This window comes from Trachemys scripta, chromosome 9, assembly GCF_013100865.1.
Source record: "Trachemys scripta elegans isolate TJP31775 chromosome 9, CAS_Tse_1.0, whole genome shotgun sequence".
In the NCBI taxonomy this organism is placed as follows: Eukaryota; Metazoa; Chordata; order Testudines; family Emydidae; genus Trachemys; species Trachemys scripta.
This window is the reverse complement of record NC_048306.1, coordinates 94384928-94406942: the sequence shown is the minus strand read 5'-3', so window position 1 is coordinate 94406942 and position 22015 is coordinate 94384928. Positions and strand designations below refer to the sequence as shown.

Sequence of the window (22015 nt, the reverse complement as noted above, 5' to 3'; positions counted from 1 at the left end):
GAGTCCGAGTGCTTCTATCTTCGTTTGTTTGTTTCCTGTCTTTTTGATACTTTAAACTGAGTGGATTTTTGTGGGGAAATCTGGTGGCAAGCGTGAGGAAGAATAGCACTTTAGTTAACTGTGACGATTTATTTGAAACGTATCCAGCACGCCGATTGGTGTGGCTGGCTTGGTTTTGCTTACAAGCTGGTAGTTTGTTGGAAAAAAACAAAAACAAAATGCGGTGGTACCAAAGACTGTTTGGGAACCCTTCCTACAATGAGCAGGTGACAGCTCCCCTAGGTACGTCGAGTGAGTGGTAAACGTGTGGTGCTGAAATTTAAAAAAGCGAGCTTACTGTCTTGATACGTAAGAGGATTTCGCTGCAGTTATTCTGATCGCTTGTTATGTCAAAATTTGCAAACAAAAGGAGGCAAAATATTCTGGACTCTGGGTCTTTGCTCCCTCTCCTTCCACCCTGGGATGTGGTGCACTGCGAAGAAGAATGCTATACATCACCCTTAATCTCCTGCTGACTGAACTCAATAGGGCATCAAAGCTCGCATTGTTTAAAGCTTGGGATGAACGAACAGGACTAGGCAGAGGATTGCCAACTCCTGTTGGGGGAAAGTTTTCCAAATAAACTATTTTCGGTGGAATTACATTTCGGGGGGGGGGGCGATCTGTCACCCCCGATGAGCTGTTCCCAAACAGGTAGTCGTGCCAAGCACAAAGAAACACACACAGAAAAGCGTTGGATATGCGGCTTAACAACAGTAACCTACAGCAAGTGGAGGGGAGCATGAGGTCGGCATGGGAAGAGAAGCCATCCTCATGCCACTATAAGATGGTGCTGTGCATCTCTCCACGCAGCGCGCAAAAGGACCCCCCTTTTTTACATCTACTTGTCCTGGAAAGGGAATTGGGACCCATCTTGTTCCATGCAGGACTCAGCCGAATTAGGGGTTTCAAAACCAGCCCCTGCTGTGTACTTGCAGTGACCACTTTAAGGGTGGGAACCAAGTTTCCTGGTTTATATGTATTGCCTTTGGGTGACTGGGTTACTGATTTAGGCATTTTAATATCGCGTCTTTGAGGAGCCTGTAACTTTTGCACAAACGAAGCGAGGGTAAGAAAAATCAAACACTGGCACTCGGCCCGTCACCAGAAACGTAACAGGTAACAGAAATGAACACAGACAGGGCTACACACTGCCGGCCTCTCTACCGCAGCTAGAGACAGAACGGGCATCCTGGCAGTTTTCCTGACATTTACAAAATAGTGTCATGTGGAACTTGCAAACTCTCCAAACTGTTACAAAACAAATCTTCCCAGAGGCCGGGGTGCACGTTTCCTTATGGATAAACAAGGTGATATTAAACAAAACCCCAAACCCACCCAAGGCTGGCAGGAGAGAAAACACTGATAACCGGAGCAGAATTATAGCGTCTTGAGCCAGGCACTGATCTGATGTGCGGGCTTATACTTCCCTGTTAAATCTGCCATATAAAGTGCTGTATAGCAACCAAGGGAAAGGGGTGTATTTACTTCTGGAAGATTTAGGTTGTTGCTAGGATGTGAGAACAAAAAATCCTTAATAAGTCTGGGGGGGGTGGGGAGCTGGGGGAAGGGAGGGGGTTATAAGGTTTGTCACAGGGAAAAGTGCAGACATCTGCTGGAACTTCCATATCTAAGCTGTTCATTTACAGGAGCCAACTTCTGAAATCTCCACAATTAGATCTGCATTGTTCTTTCTCAACAACACTGCCTAGAAAGAAAAGGTCTTCTCTGTCGGGGCCAATCCAACGAAGCGTTTGACGTTATTAAATAATAAAGCGATTGTGATTTACATTGTTGTTCAGAAAAAGGGCCAATTATCCACTGTTATGTTGCCATAAAGATCATATTAACTCGAATTAGTAATCAAACAATATGCTAGCGTTAAAAGTATAGGGGGGACAATGCGAGTGTTACTGTTGCCTCCTCACTTTTACTTGTAAAACCATCGGCAAAAATGCACTTGAAAGATGTGCAGAAGCTTCAGACTAAAAATAACAAAAAGCCAGAGAGGGACCAACGTGTGTGATGAATGGTCTCCTGTGTTGATTGTTTCCAATTAATTCAAAGGCACCCAAATCTCATATTGATTTCCAGTTTACAACTGTTTTATGAATTAATTCATCCTCCTAAGTAATATCAAAGGGACGTATTCGACCATGGTTTGTGTGCAGTCTGGCTCTCTGGGTTTTTTTAAGAACTGCAATGACTTTAAAAGACCTTTGTTTTCAAACCAACCATGAGCCCAAATACAACCGAAATGTAAATCCAGACGCCCATCCTTGCACTCGAGTAAATTTACTCTTCCATAATCAAATAATTATTTTTATTAAGGCCGTTATTAGGTTTATAACTCGTTCCCCCACTTAAATTTGTGCAACCAACCAAGGTAATCTAAATAGGTTTGACTTGCCCCATGGGTACAGAATGTAAGCATTAATAAGAAGGATTAATTATGGGTGTGTATCAATAGGACACAAAGGCTATCAAGTAGCACTAGGGGGAAAGAAAGTGGAAAACTATAGACGGGAAGCCTGGATCTTGGAGCAGCAGTAGTTTGCACGTCCTTGTCGCAGATTGTATTTGACACCAGACGCAGACCTAATCCGCAAAAATAATGGCGCCCTAACGCAAATCGACCATTTTTTAACAGCCACGGTTGGGTAAAGTTGATGGTCTAAAGAGCTTCAACTAGTTGGCGGTAAATAAAGCATACATTAGCGGGTGTTTCGGGGAGCAGTCGGGGACCAACAAAACAAAAATCCACCCTGCGATACGATCAGTAATCTGTTTTTAAAAAATCTATACTACCTTTCCTTATACATGTACACAAGATCTATTCCCCGTGATAAGGATGACAAGATTTGACCCCTGAAAACAAATAAGTCACTTATTAGAATCTGATCTTTCCCCTCCCCCCATGCAATTTATTGCAAACACGTTTTGTTATCAGTTTGGGGGTGGAGGGGAGGGAGGGAGGCAGAAGAAAAAACTGGCTTACTTAGAACTCAGTAATATCTGGTTAGCTGTCAAATCCCCTGTTTAACAGTATTCAGCCAAAGAATGGCTTTGCAAAGTGCTCCAGAAGCAGATGCTATTTGTTACCACGATTTAAAAAAAAAAAAAGTTTTACAGTGACATGGTTTTTTTACAAGCAAACACAGAGCAATTTTCCTCAGCGCAATGCATCAGCAAGTATATCCAAAAGGGTCTAATCTACTTCTTGCAGGAGCGGCGCAAAAGAAACCAGCAACACGAACGAAGAAACTGAGTTCCCAGGGATGCTATGAAAATACCGTCTCATTGACTTCCCCCCCGATCGGAGGGCTAATATCATATGTAATAGGAGAGGGAACAAAAGCGATCAGAACCGCTTGCTGCAGAGTTAGCTCTTATTCGTTGCATTATTCGGCGTAGTATTTGAGTAACCAAATGTAACCATCTAGCTTCTTATAAGCAGATTGTCCAAAAAGACAGAAACAAGCCAGGAAAAACCCAGTCCGTGCCGGGTTAGTACGAGGGGAAACTTTTTTATCCTTGCATAAAGATAATTTATTAAACCAAAATAGGAGACAGGTTATCTCTAAACGGGATTAATAGGAGTTGCTGTATAGGATTAGACCATCTCATCCATTTAGAAGGGTGTCTCTTCCCCTCTCCCCCCTCTCTTTTTATTATTATTTTTTAAAAAATCTTTCCCTATTAGAAGCACTTGGAAACCGCGTTTGCTTAATCGAGTTTGATGCTCTGTCTTGCAATAAAAGGGGACCCGTTTTCAACCTGTGATTAAAACATATCTGCCTGCCTAGAGAGCCCAGCAGATTCAAATGTTGGTCCGGAGTCACAAATGTTCATTACAAGAGAACCTAACTAGCGCTACTGTATAGCCACTTTGTGAACTCAGGACTGTGGAAAGGGTTGGGGGGTGGGGGGGAGAGTATGAAAGTGTGAGCTGATGCCATGCTGGCTGGCAGTGTGTGGTCTATTGTAGGGAATGTGCTTTTTCCACTGAACAGAGAGCCCCCCCCCCTCTTCTCCCCCCAGCACTACTGCACCTGCACGGGATCAGGGAGCTGCTGCCATTCACCACATCAACATAGAAGACATCTCTGACAGCACTCAATTCATTACATTTCTTCCTGCTTTTCAAACCAACACACACACACACACAAAATGAGTATTGCCAATCAGGACCAGGGGGGGAAATCTTACCATACTTTATATTTGCCACTCATTTGGGATTTCATTCCTCAAAAAAACTCACTTCTCAGCCAGCTACAACTTTTTAAGGTAAAGGAATCGCCCGACTAAGCATTAGGCACAACTGCGTCACGTTTCTCCTCTCTCCCCGAATGCACAGACTACAACTCCAGGACGTAAAGTAAATTAAAACTTTGGGTCAGAGACTCAGGCGGCAGAAAGTGAATCGAGAAAGCAGGTGATTTATAGTCCGCCCAAGGGAAAGAGTTGCAGATTGATTCATAATTCGTGAAGCAAAGCAGCCTGGTTTGAGAGGGGAGGAAAAACCCACCCAACCAGATGAAAGTGTTCCTAAACATTTCAAACAGTTTTGTCACAGTGCAGAATATTCCCATCTAGTCCTTTGGCCTCCCCCCTACCCCCATACAAGTGTTAAGAATGACTGCGAACTATTTAATACCTGAACCGTCAATAAAAGTATAAAGAAGCTGGGGGCGATAACATTTCATCTGTCCAGTAAGAAAGTTATGCAAGGGGAAAAAACTCTCATGCAGAGACTTAAATTGGGGTGTGTGATTTTCATTTCTTAAAAATCCATTTCCCAAGTGCATTTGGAAGAAAGAAAGAAAAACCCTCAGGATTTTAGCTTCGAGTATTTTAACTCTACTGAATCTGGGCATCAACTGATTGCAGTGACTCCAGCGATTAAAAACCATGATAATTCTTCACTTGCATCTGAAGAAGTGAGGTTCTTACCCACGAAAGCTTATGCTCCCAATACTTCTGTTAGTCTCAAAGGTGCCACAGGACCCTCTGATGATAATTCTGATTATTTCAACCCAATTTAAAATCAAACCAGAAATACTGATTTCAAAGACCTCTTATATCATAGCTTCACCAACCTTTTGTATACTGATTTCCAGTGTTTTTTTATCCCAGAACACGTTTTATTTTAAACTGAAAGGGATATTTTTCTCCCAACACATTTTTATCTATCGCTGGCAAATGCAAACAGCCACGTGTATTTTCCCACAGTTTCGAAGTATCATATGCCCTAGTTGAAATTCTGAATAAAAAATAAGTTAAAAGGAGCTCTGGCCTACCTTATCGGTATGAGAAAATCCGAGTGTCTTGTTTCAGATTTAATATGTCTATATTATAAATAATTAAGATACTGTCATTTCAAAAGTCCCTCAACTGAATATTTATTGGTTTCTTCTGAAAATTGAAATCAAGATGTGTGCCTTTTGATTTACTTTTAATTTGACTGGAGAGTCGGAACTAAATTTGTCTATGTTCCTGTATTTATATAGACCTTCCAGAAGCCCAAACTCGAATTCCGAGAAGGCGAGATTGCTTTTTAAGCTAAAACTAATAATTTCATAACTGATTCCCATTCAATCTGGCGCCGGTGACGTCACGGGGGGTATTAGCATACTAGGAGACGATGAAGCCAGTGTGGCTGCAGTTGATAAGGCCCCTCCTGAGGAATTCGCTGCTTGTTTTAATACATTAATTATTTCTCTGTCTTCCGCGAGTTTTGCAATTTGTAAGAGCTTAAAGGCACCATCATTTCAAGAAATGCCAAAAGGACACGTTTAAGAGCTTCTTACGTGGCAAAAGGCGCCCAGAACAGCAGCACTGGAGCTGGTGATAGCCCAGGGAAGAGTCTATTTCTTGCTGTACTGTTTGTCTAGCATATAGCACAGAGGTTTGTTGTGCATGTGTTATATCGGGCCTAAGTTTACATAGCATAGAATCGATGTGGGGTTTTAAAGCGTTACCAGGTCTATTTCAAATTAACACGCTCAGGGGCCTGACCCTACAAATCCTTACTCACTTGAGTAGGATTTAGTCCCCCGGCCAGCCCTTCTGGACTCTATGGGACTCTTCGCCTATAAAATAGTCACTCCCGTGAATAAGGGTTTTCAGGATCGGGCCCATAAGCTGGAGGATCTCGTGCGCTTGTGTCTCCCCCTCCAGACAACCCTATCAGCCTTCTATCTCCAACACGTGTTAAGATGTCGTTTGCTATCCAATGCCGAGTGGGACGCCATTAATCAAGAATTTATTCAAAGGCGCCCACATTATGTCAGCAGCATTAATGAAGTGAAGCTTAAGAAACTGATAAATGTTCGGCCAATCTGATCAGAGAGTCAGTCAGAACATGTGTGGCTCTTTTCAATACTCACCAGACGGAAATAGACCAGAGGAAGGGGAAAGCCCTGACTGCCAGTGCCAAGCCCTGTTGTTACGTGTGTTTTTTAAAAGCACCGTTCGGGATCCCAAACTCTGTGGATCTGCTGCCTTGGGATGGGGTGGAGGGTCACCTTCCCTGCTTAAGGGGTCACCAGGGAATGGAAAAAACTTCAGCGGGTGTTGTGCACGGCTGGGGAAGAGGTAGCGCACGGGGTGGTTAACTCGACTCGAATGTATAACGATGGATTTCCAATAACGTTGGAAAAAGACTTCACACTTAGTTCAGCAGAATGTAAATTCAAGGATGCTCCGGGCCAGCTCCCAGGCTGTTGCCAGCAGGCACCTGGTGCAGGCATGTGGATCTCGGTGTGCAGGGTTTGCCAGGACACGCTCTGAGTATCGGGCACTTGCTTTGGGCTTTGCCTGGAGTCTCTAACCAGCGGCCCTGCCTAGGCCACTGACGTCAGCTGCAACTGGTCCTACCGACTCTGCAGCTAAACTCACCCCAGCTCCCAGCTGCAGTTTTTGAATAATACCCCCATCCTCGCTGGGAATTACAGACCTACGCGCCCGAATATGTAAGACAGAAAAAAACACACAAACATACGGGTTGAGATCTCTCTCTCTCACACACACACACGTTATGCATATACATCCTATACGCACACCTTAACATGGGTAGGTGGAAAATGCGATTCAGCAGTATTTAGTTATTAATAGACGCTCCAGGAAAGATTCACCCCCTAAAATAGGTGGATTAGGAGCTTTCAAACAATCGCCTTTCAACTCGAAAAGAAATAGAAATCACTCCAAATCTAAAACGTTGCCCTCGCTTATACTTTATTTCATTCGAGGAGAGAAACAGGAAGGCTGGAAAGAACTGTAAGAGCTCTGCCAACTGCGAGTGATTTGAAACGCCATACCTCGCGATTGTTTTTTTCCATTCGCACTTCATGCACTGCAAGATAACTCACTAATATAAAATCCTAACCGGGTCACTTGAGATATGGTTTACTCGAACGATTATCCCCCAAACAGTGATCACACCTTAAACCTCTCCTCGTTTTAAACACGGACATAAAAAGGCCCTTACGATGCAGATTTAAATGTACCGGGAAGAAGAAAAAAAACATCTGTAGAATATAAGAACGCTTCCCACATCAAATAAATGTGGAAATTTGGAAACATCAATAGATGTTTCTAAATTGTAATGAATTGTTTAGCGTGCTGTCTCTCCCCAACACACACATAAAAACGCAAGGTATGTTGAAAAACACTACAGACCTGCGGTATATTCGGAAAGCACACAGCTAAAATTCACTCTGAAAGGTTTTTGCAACGTCTACCCTGTCTACTTGAAGCGTACAGCACCTGCAAGCGAAAATAATCATCTGGTCTCGTGAATTTAGAGCGAGACTGCGACACATGAAATATACAAGGTGAAATTAGCCAGGAATATTCTTCAGGTACAAACCTAACAGTGCGCGATATCAAAAGGAAAGGGGTTAGTTTCTTCCGTGGCATTTTGATTCGCTGTACCACAGAGAAATATGCAATTTCTAGCATTTCATTTTTTTTAAAGGCTGAAAACAACAACTCACTTCTGTGCTGCACCTCGTTGTCAAGTGGACTTGGTTCCTCAAAAGCAAAATATGACCAACTCTTGAAATTCCCCGGGCATCATCAGAAAAGCTGGTTTTAATTACCAAAACTTAAATATCTGTGGTGCTAACTAGCAGGCGATCAAACCGCAATCAAACTTCAATCTCTGAGCAGTTAGCTATAAACTGTCAGCAATTGAAAAATAAACCTGGTGCACACAAAGGCTCTGTTTAATTTTCGTGTTGTAATGGCTCTAAATGAGGACCCCATCACTATGCAGTTAAGCGGTATTGCATGTCCCCCTGAGGCGTTGATCAGTTCTTTTTAATGTGAGAAAACTGGCAGCTCGAAACCCGTCAATGGAGCTCCCACAACAAAAGTCCTGAAAAGCTGAATGAATTGGGTTTGTAATTACTGCTTCCCGCTCCCCCCTTGCAGCTTATCTCATTCATTCAACATATATTATTGTCACCTAATCTCACGCTCAACCTTTTTTAGTATCTACTTCTGCGGACATGTTTGTGGCAGAAATTATACCAAATGAAAGTTTAAAAAAAAAAATCTCTCACAGCAACCAAAATGTGGAAACGAATGTGTCAGGCAAGGCTGGGTCAGCTTTAAAAAATTCACAGGACTCGGATTTCCTGCAGTCTAAATTGCAGCATTTTGAATACATCATTGCAAATCTCCTAGGCTGCTCAGCGTGCTCTAGATTTTAATATTTGAGTTAGATCAGGAGTGAAATAAATGAAGTGTATCTAATCATACCTATCACCATGGGCCTCTTTCTTTCATAATATATAGTGTTTAAATGGCTGAGCGATCTACAGCCTATTCTAAAGATAGCTATACAGGTCTCTTCTTGCATGTTAGACATAAAGAGATATTAATGTTGTGATGCGATACATTGTGATGATCATACGCAGCCCTTGTTCTCTGACAAGAGCAACGGGCACCTTAAAGAAAAATATGTTTTCTGTCAAGAAATGTCATGGAAAAAGACAGCCGTTTTCCCACTTGGCGGACCTTCCCTATTTGTGTATTTAAATCGCAAGGCATTGCTGATGGGAAAGATTCTCCCGAGGGTTCCTACTGTAAGAATTTGTCGGTTGTAGAAATAAGTACAGCTATTACAACCAAATCTACTAACAGTCTAAATAATTAATTGAACCATTGCTCTTTGACCCTTAGAAAGTCCAGTAGGGACCCGTTTGTAGTAATAATACCCCCGAATGAGCCCTTGTCAAATATTCATTTAGTGGTTAATGTGAGCTATTTCCCCCGGGGACAGTCTGTAATACCAGCTTCCCAGCCTTGGCAAGAAACCCTGCTAATCTACTTCTCCAGTTCAGCAAAATATTTTCGCCCCCCTTCCTTAAAATGTTGTAAAAAGAAAAAAAAATCACCGGGGAAACTATAATCTTATCCTGAGGTTCATTTCTGCTCTGTATAAGGTTAGCGAAACATTACAATAACACTCTTTGACCGAGCACCAAGTGTGCTTTAAAGAGCACATACAAATTCAGAGGTGAGTGAATACACTGAGCAACTGAGTATCAAAATATGACTAGTAATCAAAGTAAAAAAAAAAATACCGGTACGACTACTGCACATTTCAGCTAGAATAAATGATAGCCTGGGGTAATATTTTAGTTGAAACAAATCATGTGATTGTTTAATGTGTTGAACTGGAAATTAGCAATGGTCAATGCCATTCTTCTAAGTAGTAATTTAAAAATAAACCCATTTGGCTTTACATACAAAACGGGGTTTTTTTGGTATACACTTATCTATCTGTTTATCTCCAGAATCGTTCAAAGAGAGATCAGACTTTTTTTTTTAAATCTTTACATCATATACCAAAAGATAAGTTTAAGCAATTTGTCAATATAGAAAAAGTTGCTGAATTCACTTAGCATTCATATGTGGCTTAGTGTATTTTGTTTACTTGTATTACCTCGCCTTCTGTGTGTATTTAAAAAAAAAGCACAACATTTCAAACTACCCCCCTCGAATATTGCTGTTAGCACTTCAAAAAGTGCCCATATTGTATTGTTGTTAATTGGCTAAGATTCACAGTGCGTTTTTAAATGAATTGCGATATCGATTGGGTTTTTATTCAAAGTTCTCTTTTATTCAGATGTGTGAGCGAAAGCGGGGAAATGTACTTGTTACCACGTGAATAATCCCTAGATGCATTACAAATGTTGGGCAACTCTGGTAAATTCTTTTAGTCTTTGCATTGAGAAAGAAGAAGGGGTGGGGGGAGTCTTGTAATCTGGAATAATAGCTGTCCCACCAAGTACATCATGGTACAAGAAATATAAGAAAAGGGGGCAAATAGATCTAAAATACATAAACAGTGATCAAAACGCCACATCATCTAGGCTGCAATTTTAGTTTTCATTTGGGCAGGCAGGGAAAGGTGTGGAGGCCAGAATAATTTAAGATATATCACTACCACAAAAAAAAACCAGTCACCCCGGTAACCCCCTTTTCTGAGCTGAAGTGAAATCCAGCAACCAACACTCAAATACGATACCTATAGTTTTAAAAACACCTGACACACAGAGACACAAACACAAATAGAATTATAGCTTGTTCAATGCACTGTCTGCTTAGGTAAGACGTAAAACCCTTTCCTCACAATGTATAACACGTTCTTAGGGGGGGAAATGCATCTACTAATGCATCACTGTAGTTTAAAGAATCCACATTTCTTGGCTCCATTTTTATTTTAATCTTTCTTATTCCTTGTGCGTATCTAAGGGACATCTCCAGTGTTATTAGTTAATATTAAACGCTTGGGCTTTAAAAAAAAACGGACTTAAGTTTTCACGTATGTGCTGCCCTGCATAACATGCCCAGTGCTCTACAGCCCAACTTTACTGCACTTTGCACACGTGAAGTTATCATCCTATTTTGCTCTACAGATAGATTACCCCACACTACTGGGGCCAGAGATTCGTATAGCTCAGAAGCATAATCATGGTCATCTGCAATTGCGAATAGAACGGTACAAAGTAAAAATCTACCTCAGAGAGATGGCTGTGCTCTTCTTTTATTTGGCTGGCGCGAACGCTTCTCTTTGGGGTTTGTTATCATCTGCAGAGATTGTCCGAATTTGGGCTACACCGCGCTGGCAAGTTAAGAAATAGGATTCAAGAAACAGCTGTGATATAGCGTGAAAGTCTTTGGCCTATGAGTTTGTTTTTTAATCTTTCCTCCCCCCACCACACATCACACACCCATTCTACCCTGGAAAAATAGAGGAGTGGAAAGTCGATGAAGCCACAAACAAAGCTTCAAGAAACCCTTGTCAGTGCAACCCTCACAAACTCTAGTTGCAGTTTTCTTGCTATTGTATTATTATCCTCAGACAATTAAAGGAAAATACCCTCCGCCTATATCTACCGTATTCCCAAAAGAAGAACACACGGGTTATAAAATAAATCAAAAGCGCAACGACTCTTTGTTGCCTTTTCAGTCCCTCTAATTATGCTACTACTTTCCATTTAACTTTAAATCGATTACAAGACTCCTGTTCAGACCACAGCCCTTTGATGGCAACAAGTGGTCTGAACCCGCAAAGTGCCCAAACGTTCTTTTGCCCCTTCTTAAAGGGATGGCATTTACATATTGTAAGTTGCAACTTCACATTTTTTAAATCCAAAAGGAGCAGTTCAGTTGGTCAGACCTAGTTATGTAATGAAAGATATTTCATTTTACAAATAAAGGTTTATATTTTCATTTATCTATATTGCTATATTATTTATAATACTAAATTGACCACAGTGACATCTTAAACTGCACGGATCCTTAAAAAAAAAAAAACATTTTGCATTACAAAAATAAATCCAAGACTCAAACGTAACTTCAGTGTCCATATGTTGAAAATTTATTTATCTCAAACTGTGCATAATGGAATAAAAACTTAAGTTGAATATGTACCTGTTATAAGGATGGTATTAGTTCAAATATATACATGGACTGTCGGCAGACTGATTTCAAATAATACAGAGCCGAATCTTTAAAATACAACTACGGAAAATGAGAAAAAAGAACTTAAAATATCATCACAATAAATTTACAGAAATATTACAAACCATAAGAAAATATTTCAAAACACAGTAATTTCAGGGTTTTTTGTTTTTGTTTTTTTGTTTTTTAATCTGAACAGGATGAAGTTTGGAAACAAAAAAGCTATTATAAATTAGCAAATGGTGTGTGAACCTGCATGGCAATTTCTGCTTTTTAACAATAAGTAAAAAACAAAAAACAAAACCAAAAAAAGTACAATCTAAACTCTTGCCCTTTTATAGCAAAACAATTCAGTGGTTTTGCAAGTACTTATCCTACCCTTTTTTGCCTTTTGTACAATTTCTAAAACAATTAAAATGTCCAAATTTTGTAAAATAATATCCACTCTTTCTCCAGCTGCTATAAATTCAGCTGCAGTTATCACAATGCTCCAAGTAGACTGTTTTTATTTTTATGTTTTGTTTGTTTTTATTAATTGGCAAATTCTCAAGTTTTTTTTTCTATCTAAACAATGGACATTCTGATTGCCATGTTTATTTTGATAAATACTGTACAAAAGTTGCTTGCAAATATTAAAACATTTTTTTCTCGTCGCTTTTTGAGACTAGCTCTAAATATTATTGGTAAAGACTTCTGCAAACTTTCTGCAAAGTTCCTACCGTTTCACTAGAACTTTTTAAAAGTTTTGTGTAGTTTCTTCCCCTCCAGAGCTATACAAGTTCCTTGTTGGTTTTATGTATGCCCTCCCCAGTTTTCTCTGTACAAAAATAGTCCAAAAAAAAAAAGTCCAGAATCTCTAATAAAAGTGTTTTGTTTGTTTCTTCGTTTTGTGTAGTTTTCCTCCCCCCCCCCAACCCTTTTGTCTTACATATGTGATAGAGGAAGTGTGCCATTAATGGCTGTACCAGGAACAGGTGCACTCTGGTAGTGTTGGGACATATGAAGTCTGCTTGGGGCAGCTGGTTCTGGTACTTCAGCACCTGGTAGATACATGCTGATCATGTCCCGAAGGTCCCCAGCTTGGCATGGAGCCCTTGAATGGGAAGAAGAAGTGACTACAGGGGGACTCGAGCTGGACTCCGTCTTGACCACCGAGCCCATGGATCCCAGGGCCATCCCCGGGGTCCCTTGCTGGGAGTAAGACATGCTGTAGGTGGGCGATCCGTTCATATAAGTCTGCGAGCTGGTCATGGAGTTGTACTGCAGGGCGCTCACGTCGTAGCGGTGCATGGGCTGCATCTGAGCCGCGTTGTGAGCGTTCAACCCCGGGTGCTGTGGGTAGCCGAGCTGGTCTTGCATCATCCCATAGCCTCCGTTGGTCCAGCCGTTCATGTGAGCATAACTGTCCATCCTCTGGTTCACCCCAGCTCCCAAGGTGGCCCCAACCCCTACCCCAGTGGTCATGGTATTGGTGCCCGGTGCCAGCAAGCCCCCGGGCAACGTGTACTTATCCTTCTTCATGAGGGTCTTGGTTTTCCTCCGGGGTCGGTATTTATAATCCGGGTGTTCCTTCATATGCAGGGCTCGGAGCCGCTTGGCTTCGTCAATGAAAGGTCTCTTCTCCGCCTCGGATAAAAGTTTCCACTCCGCCCCGAGCCGCTTGCTGATCTCGGAGTTGTGCATCTTGGGGTTCTCTTGGGCCATCTTCCGCCGCTGGCCCCGGGACCACACCATGAAAGCGTTCATGGGTCTCTTGACCCGGTCCGGGCTGTTCTTCTGGTTGTTGGCGGCCGAGTTGGAGTTGCCCGTTCCTCCCCCCGAAGTTTGCTGGGGGGCGGGAGGCTTCAGCTCGGTTTCCATCATGTTGTACATTCAAACGGCTCTTGCCTGGAACAAGCCTTCGGCAGAGAAGCGAGAAGCAGCCGCAGCCTCACAAAGTCCCAAGCTGGACTTTTTTTGTTGTTGTTTCTTCCTAGGGAGGGGTGTGGAAGTGGGGAGGGGGACTCCCCAAAAACACACACTTGGCTCAGGATTAGAGTTTTCCTCTTCCTCTTGGCTGATGGATTAATAATAATAATAATTATTATTATTACTGGAGCCTTGGTTAAAAAAAAAACAACAACAAAACTTCTTCCTCCTTTCTCCCTTCTCCTTCTTTCTCTTTCTGTCTCTCCACCTCAGTCTTAAAGAGCCAGCAAACTACTTTCCCCCCTTTTGCAAACACACACACTCTCTCTCTCTCTGCCTTGACAACTCCTGATACTTTTTTGAACAAGTTAATAGACAACCATCCATGTGATGGGGGCTTGTCAGGGAATAAATGTGTTTGCCCTGGCCAATCAGCGCGCGCCGGCTCCTCCACTGAGGACAAGCCTCTACCCCTGGTTTTGCATGAAACGGGGCGGGGGCTCGGAGCCGCCGCCGGGACGGGTCTGCGGGGGGAGGCGGGTCCACGGCCAGGCGAGGCAGCCACTAGGAAGCCTTTGGAGCTCCTCTGACAGCAACAGGTCACGCACGCCTTGGGGAGGAAGTGGGTAAACAGCATTGTTGCTACATTTAAAAAAAACACAACACACAGACAAACTTGGTATTACTCGGGAGTGAGGGGAAACGGGAGGGAGAAAAGCCACTGGACGGAGGCAGCCCGGTCTGGGCACATACAGCGGTGCCAATCTCGCGCTCCTTCCAGAAACCGACCAAAACTCTGTGCACCCCTAGGATGCTCCCCCCAGTCCCCCAACATCAAAGCCCCCCGCTGCAGTGATTAACACACGGATCTCTCTAGTGAGTCTCTCTCTCACACACACACAGTCGTTGCAAAGGTGGATGCTCGCTCGGCAGCACAGATTACATCCCTAGCGCCGGGGCTAGGCTGTTTGTGACTCCATTCCGATCAGTCCCACTCCTGGGGAAGGTGGCGAGGCTGATCTCACGTTTGAAGTCCTTTCTTTTGTTTCTCAACGGCAGGGGAAGTTGGATCGTGTTCCTGGGGCCCAGGGTTTGGCTGTATCCTCCCCCTCCCCCCCAGGTCTCAGGCCTTTCTCCATTCAAACCCTGGAAAACAACACAAAGCGTCCCCCACCCCTACGTTCAAACCTCTCAGCCCCCCCCCGAAAGGTTATTTAAACAAGGGGGGGGACCACGTGAAATAAAGGGTATTTCAACGTATCCATCAGCTCCCAAACTGCAGGATCATCCAAAGAAGAGAGAGACTGAAAAACAAAAAGTACAAGCAACCCCCACCCCCCCAGATCTGTACTGGAAGGGGATCGACCCCCCTCACCCCTTATTTCTCGGATCTAAAGTACTTTCGGTGACTGTCCCCGCCACCACGCTCTGCTCGGAAGTGCCCGACCAGCCTGGCCCAGGTGCTGGGAGGGAGCGTGGAGGTGGGGCTGGGTTGCGGGGAAGTGGGTAGGAGAAAGGGGGCCAGGGAGAAGAGTGGGGCCTGCGCCTTGGACTCGGGAGGGTAATTTTAGACTCTCCCCCATTGTCCCGATGTAAGGATTTCAATAGGTGGGAGCTCAATGCTGGAGAGAGATGGCAGCACGTCCGTTACAAATAGGTAGTTTTGTTTCTCTTGTTGTCACTACACGGCGCCAAACAAAGCCCCGGCTAAGTTTACTTCCACTCTCTTGTTGGGATCTTTGTTGCGAAAATGCACTTGACTACAAAGCAAGAAAGAAAAAAAGAAAAAGAACAAGCCTCATGCCATTTCTGTTCTATGAAGTGCTTAAACGACCAGGGGCTTCCCCCCACCCCTATTCCACCCCACCCCACCCTTCCCCCTCACCCCCGTTTCTTCCTGCGACTGCAAATGTAGCGATTTGTATCGACAGGCACGTTTCGTTTGTTAACTCGGAAAAATAGATGATTTCCCCCCCCCCCCGTCCCTCTGCTCCCACTTCCCCCTTTCACGCCTTTTTTGTACCTGTGCCTGTGTGAACGTTCTGAACTCGGGCTCTCCAAGTCCAGGCGGCTACATCTGCACCCCGCTCATAAACAGACTTCTCCAGCTTTTTAAATAAAGTTTGTTTCAACTAAAAGCATTGGGCGAGCGGAGGGCTGAGGGTAGGAAAGAAAAAGGGGGGCGAGCTCCCCCCATAATAGTAATTGTATTTGACTCTTTAGAGAGACTCACATATTGTAAAATCTTCTATATTTAAACTGTTCATCGGATTAAACCAAATGCTGAAAGAATGACTTGGAAACACACACACACAAAAGGAGACGAGACATATCGAGAGGCTGCCCTGTACTTTCTGAGCTGGGGGTTTCAGAAATGGGGCTGCTGCGCCCCCTACTGGTAGATTTACCTCCCGGAGAATGTCCCTCCTTTTACTTTTAAAAGGAAATGTTTTGAAATAATAAAGGGAAAGGAAAGAAAAAAAACGGAACCAAATAATTATATGTAATCTAAATAATAAATAAAACCCAACAGTACGAATGCATCTTTTTGTGGATTATGCAACTATAACCTATCAGAGTTAATGTGTTTAATTCGAAAACGTACAACTAACCCATAGAGTGATAGGTTCAACCATAGAAAAATAGGTGCACATGCTGAGATTCAAGATATAAACGAATTCTGATTCTCCAGACACTACCGAAGGCACACCAACTATTTACTTTGCTATTGTTTATGCTTTAGTCTGCACTTGATAACATTATTCCAAAAAAGCTTATGGATAATTAAGTTTGAAAAAAAGGGGTGGGGGTGGGTGGCAGTGGTGTTTGTTTATCCTAATAAATTGGTCACTGATGGTTGGTGTTATACAAGCCAGTCTTATTTTTATTCTCTGCTGTAGTTACAGAGGCAGAATCGGTTGTAATTTTGTGTGTGTGAGATCCTCAGCCGAGGCAACGCAAGGAGTGATTTTACACATAACTAGATGCATATATTTGTGCCTGAACTCTATAATAACACAGTGAAGAGGTTAAAGTGGCTGGCTTGGCTCTTTCTTAATTGCATTTACCATATAAATAAGGTATGGAAATACCTAACAATTGTTTTATCATGAGTATTTACAGCTTTATTTTAATTAACGGTGTTTTACTTATCAATGCAATAAACTATCTCTGGCATATATACATAATAATGTGCTATAGAAAATCAGATAAAAGCGATAGCTCTTTCAGAAAAATTCCCCAGTTTCCTGTGTGTGTGTGTGTGTGTATCTCCATATATCGGATTACTGGCTATTCCTCTAAACAATATAAAAAACATGAAATCGGAGTACCTCAATCTTAATTTATTAACAAGAATAACACCACCACCACCACTCTATTGAAGAACACAGACATTTTAAAAGGGAGGCCTGTTTAATCTGAATGGATTTAAAAATCGTTGCCTTTGGTATAATTTATGGAAATGAAAAGTGCTTACGTTAAACAAATAGTCTGCAAATGTTCTCAGCGATGGATTGTAAAGCACAGGCACGTTTATTCCTAGGTTATGAGTGTATTAACAAGAAAATTGATGTTAACTACTTGGATTTTTATTTGTTTACTTTTCTGACACCGGCTCTACCCACCAATTTCTTATAAAAGCCCTGAAGATACAACCTATCGTGTTAACTGTAAAAGAAATAATACCTACATATTATTTTTGTACTGACCCCACTAGTAACAAATTTAAAGCAGTCTTGTGGAGATGGAAGATTGCAGCCCCATTTTTTGTCCTTAGCTGCAAATAGAGGTTTAACTTGCAGTAATTAGGTGAGAACTAGCCAAGCATCTTACTATTATGATGCTTGTTAAAAACGCTTCTTTTCTGCATCTGCATTTGAGTGTGTTCCCCTCCAGTCTTAATCTTCTTATGGAAATGAAGGCGAACGGCAGGGAACCTGCAGAGACTTAGAGAATGTCCTTGTTAACTGGAATTTCTCAGCATTGCTAATTAGCAGAGTTTGACGACCACCAGTATTGGGGAAAGCTCTGTTTAGCCACTCACAAACCCTTCCGAGGAAGAACAGACTAATTTTATTTTGTAATTAAAATCTGAAAAGGCCTATTTGACAGTTAGGGCTATGAGAGTTTTATCTCCCTGTGAAATAATTACTGCCTTGATAACTCAATTTTCTGCAAAATGTCAACTGTGAGCTCCAAAAGTTTTAATTTCATTACGTTAAAAAAAATATGAAGACGAAAATGTACAGAAAGATTTCCCCCCCCCCCCATCCCCTTCTAATTCTGGAACCAGTTAACTAGACAGGAGAAGCTAAAGTTAGCCAATGGAAGTTTTGCCACGTTCACTATAACCCAATCTCCAGTGACTTTAAAATAGCACATGGCAAGTTGTTGTAGTGCTGATGAGTAAAAGGTGCGGGGGGAATACCCTAAAATATTTTTTTTTCCAGAGGAAGGTTCCCAATTAAGAACACCAAGGAAGGTTCAGGCCAATACTGATGGAGTTCTGTTAGGGAAGCTTTGTTCACTTACATCCATTAATAAGGATGGGGGTGGGGGATCATTAACCTGTACTGAAGATATTACAAGTATGAGTTAAGCTGATTAACCATTTTCTTTAAATACCGCGATGTCATGAAATCTTAAAAGTATGATATATTATAAGGAAAACAGACAATTTTTGTGCATTCCTTGAAGCAACGGATTATTAAAACAACAACAACTAAAAAAAGCGTCTAATATTGTATTTACCTTGCTACATTTTCAAGGAGGGGAACCCTCCCAGCCTTAATCACAATGTCTGAGCAATGAAAGGCACCGGAATAAACTTCAAAACTTGCTTTAGAAATGACCTACTTTAGGGTGACATACCAGCACCCTTCTCTCCAGTCTGAGTCCTGCTTTCTAGGAGATTACAAAACCCACCCCATTTTCAAAATTCTACCCCTAGTCCTGTGGGTAGCTTGTTTGTTTCTGGGGGGAATGAGGATGCGTTGAAGGGGAATTATTTGGCGGGGGGGGGGGGAGGAAGAAGGGACACGCTGGAGCAACTTAATCCACCCTGCTTACATTTTAGATATTTTTTTGATTATTTAAAACTGTTTAATCTGCTTTTTGTTCCTGTCTGTCCAGCAAGCAGCCCGATTGTAATGCTCAGAAGTGGTATTATATGTACAAACGAACAAGGGTGTGTGTGTGTGTGTGGGGGGGGGGGGGGGTGACAAATGTTTCATCCAAACCCAATTTCACCCAATAATTTCATTCAAGGACTCTAAGGACCCTTGAAAGCTGCGGAATGCAGAGCAAGCTCCGCATTCCTCCCTTGTCCCCTCTTTCATCCTAATTCTCACTAATGAAATCTAAAAAAGAGCACACGTGCGACCGAGAGGAAAAACTAACTATATTGAAAGTGTTCACTCCTGCGAGCATTCCAGTTGCGACAGCACAAGAATTCGTGATATACAGAGCGATCAGATTGCCTGTGCTGGGAGCCTGGGACTAGAAAGCGATTTAATTTAAATCCACTACCAGAGGTTCCAGTCGCCTCATCTGCCACGGGAATTTATTTCACCGCAATGCAAGTTGCCCATTCCAAACAAACAAACACCCATCACGATTATGATTTGATATTAAACTTGCGTTGGAAACAAACAAGCAAAGCCCTTGAAATTTAAAAAGACCCCTTCAACCAGATTTCTCCCTTCCTCTAGTGGAATAAGAAACAAAATAAAACATCCCAAAGCCTGGATATAATTTAAAATAAATAAAATACAAGATCAATAGACAAGCCTACTCCCTCTCTCTCTCTCTCTCTCTCTCTCTCTCTCTCTCTCTCTCTCACACACACACACACACACACACACACACACACACACACACACACACCTGTGAGAATAATTTTCAAAGGCATCTAAATAAATATCCTACCGGTTGACCAGACACTCCTCTGCTATTTATCATAACTAGCCATCAGATTTTTAAAAATCCTTGAGATTTTCTCCACTCACCTAGGAGATAATATAATATAATATAATATAATATAATATAATATAATATAATATAATATAATATAATATAATATAATATAAACGAGGGAAAGCATAGTTGAGTGTAGGCCCTTTACTGTATATATAGACCCCCATTTAACAGGATCCTTGTTGGCAGTCTATTTAAAGTTATCTTTCCTTCCTGGTTTTATAAGAACAAATGAGTTTTCCTTTCCCCATTGTAACTGAATGAACTCATGTATGTTAAACACAAAAACCCTCTCCTGAAGAACGTTAACTGCTTGATTTAAACCCACAAAAGCAGGAACATTCAGAATGAAAGGTTTCCAATTCCTCTTTAACTCTCCCAGTATTGCAGAAGATGGAGGATGGGGACATTCTCTGAAAATCTCAACCGCTGGACATGGATGAGTCCAATCCAAATATAGTGTCCGTTGCTTAAATGTGGGTTTGCGATTTATTTTATTTTCTACTCTTTCCCCAGGTTTAAGGAAAATGCTTTTAAACACTATGTGTCAGTAGGACCATGCATGGCATCAAAATCAAATGAGGTCTCCTTTGGACTCAGTACAGTTTTGATGGAATTTTTATGGTTCTTCCATTGAAATCATGACTCCCAAAGAAGCTCGTACAATTTCAATGGAAATGTCTGAGGCACAGCCTGAGGTACTTCAAGGTTGCTTTTCTCCTCAGTGCACCTCAGCGCACCCTGGGAGCCTGGGGCATGGTTTGAAAAAGTACATGGTTTAAAAAAAAAAAAAAACTTCCAATGATTCACAGATCACTGACACGATCATCCATAATGCAACCAAGACGGTGCCTTTTATCTCGCTGCGTTCTTCATAGTCCTTAATTTGGGGATCATTGACAGGACAGACGATAATGTCTCTTTCAGAACTGTTATGATCTAGAATGACAATCTCTACATCTAGTGCATGGGTTTATTGACACCATAAGCTCATTGTGTCACGTTATCCTTGTGATTTCAGAACTCTCCAGCGACCGACTAGCGATGGATTTTAATTCACATTATAGACTAGCTGTCTTTTATGTAAACTCATTTTTAAGGAGTATTTAATCTGTAGAGCATACAGACACATTTCCCATTTATAAAGTGCCCTCCATTCAAGGATCTCAAAGAGCTTTAAAAATATTAACTAAGCCTAAGAACCGTATGAAGTAGCATTTCAAAGAGGGGTCCAGAGAGATGAGAAGTAATTTGAACAAGGTCGCCAAGCTGAGGGTAGAATCCAGAAGTCCAGACACTCTCCGTCTCTTGGTCTAACCACTCATCTCTCTACCTTCCTTGTTTGATGAAGAAAAAGTCTATAAAAGTGAGGGCCCTTGTTCCAGAGCGAGGTCACAACTATCGGTGTGTGTGTGTGTGTGTGTGTGTATATATATATATATATATATAACAGACGTAACAAGCGAATTATTTTTGCCAAACAAAATGATCTGGACACGGAGCTTCTCTGATTTCTGTAACTAGAGCGGTCCGATTTAAATAAACAAGTGGGTGAACCACAATACTTATGTGTCGATTTTAAGAGCTTAGCACCTTGAGTCAAGATGCCTTTCAGATTTATAAGGATGCCCTAACTCCCACGGAAGTTAATGGGGGTTTTGCAGTGAACACACAGACTGTATTGTGAAAGGTGTTCCATCTGGAGCGACATACACTGTCCGAGGTCTTTGGGTGATACCGATGAGACTTCCCAGATATGGTCCAAATTGGCAAGGATGAGTGCTCTGTGCATGGTTCTCACACGGGGCCCCGATATTCTATTTGCACTAGCAATGCAGGAGAACAGCAAAGAGTTCCTTGTTATTGAGGGAGGATGCGAAAAAGCCGGATGAAAATAGCGTTAATGCTTGGTCCTTGGGAATTTCTTGCCGTGCCACAAGAAGGCGGCTGAGGGAGAAGGGTTCCAAGGAAAAGTAAGAAAAAACACCCTTGGACATTGGCATTTAAAGTTGGTTTTAGATTGTGTTCTTACATTATGTTTTCAGAAACACTGGAAATCAGGATCCCTTCCTAACTCCAAAGGAAAAGAAATATTTTATCTATAACACCAAGA

General features: G+C 42.0%; 1 protein-coding gene across 7 annotated transcripts in view; it reads right to left on the bottom strand.

Annotated features, from left to right (window-relative positions):
- The window catches only part of SOX2 (SRY-box transcription factor 2), a 151322-nt gene that overhangs the window by 25196 nt on the left and 104111 nt on the right, over positions 1 to 22015 (bottom strand). For 3 of the 7 annotated variants that reach the window (XM_034781436.1, XM_034781434.1, XM_034781435.1), the window contains exon 3: positions 11913 to 14074. The exons of 3 other annotated variants lie outside the window; for them this stretch is intronic. In XM_034781436.1, coding sequence (XP_034637327.1) covers positions 12943 to 13890 — 948 coding nt within the window. In that variant the 5' untranslated portion in view covers positions 13891 to 14074 and the 3' untranslated portion in view covers positions 11913 to 12942. Of the gene's footprint in view, positions 1 to 11072; positions 11177 to 11912; positions 14075 to 22015 lie in introns of those variants that run through there. One more of the 7 variants, XR_004647094.1, reaches the window with a different exon arrangement.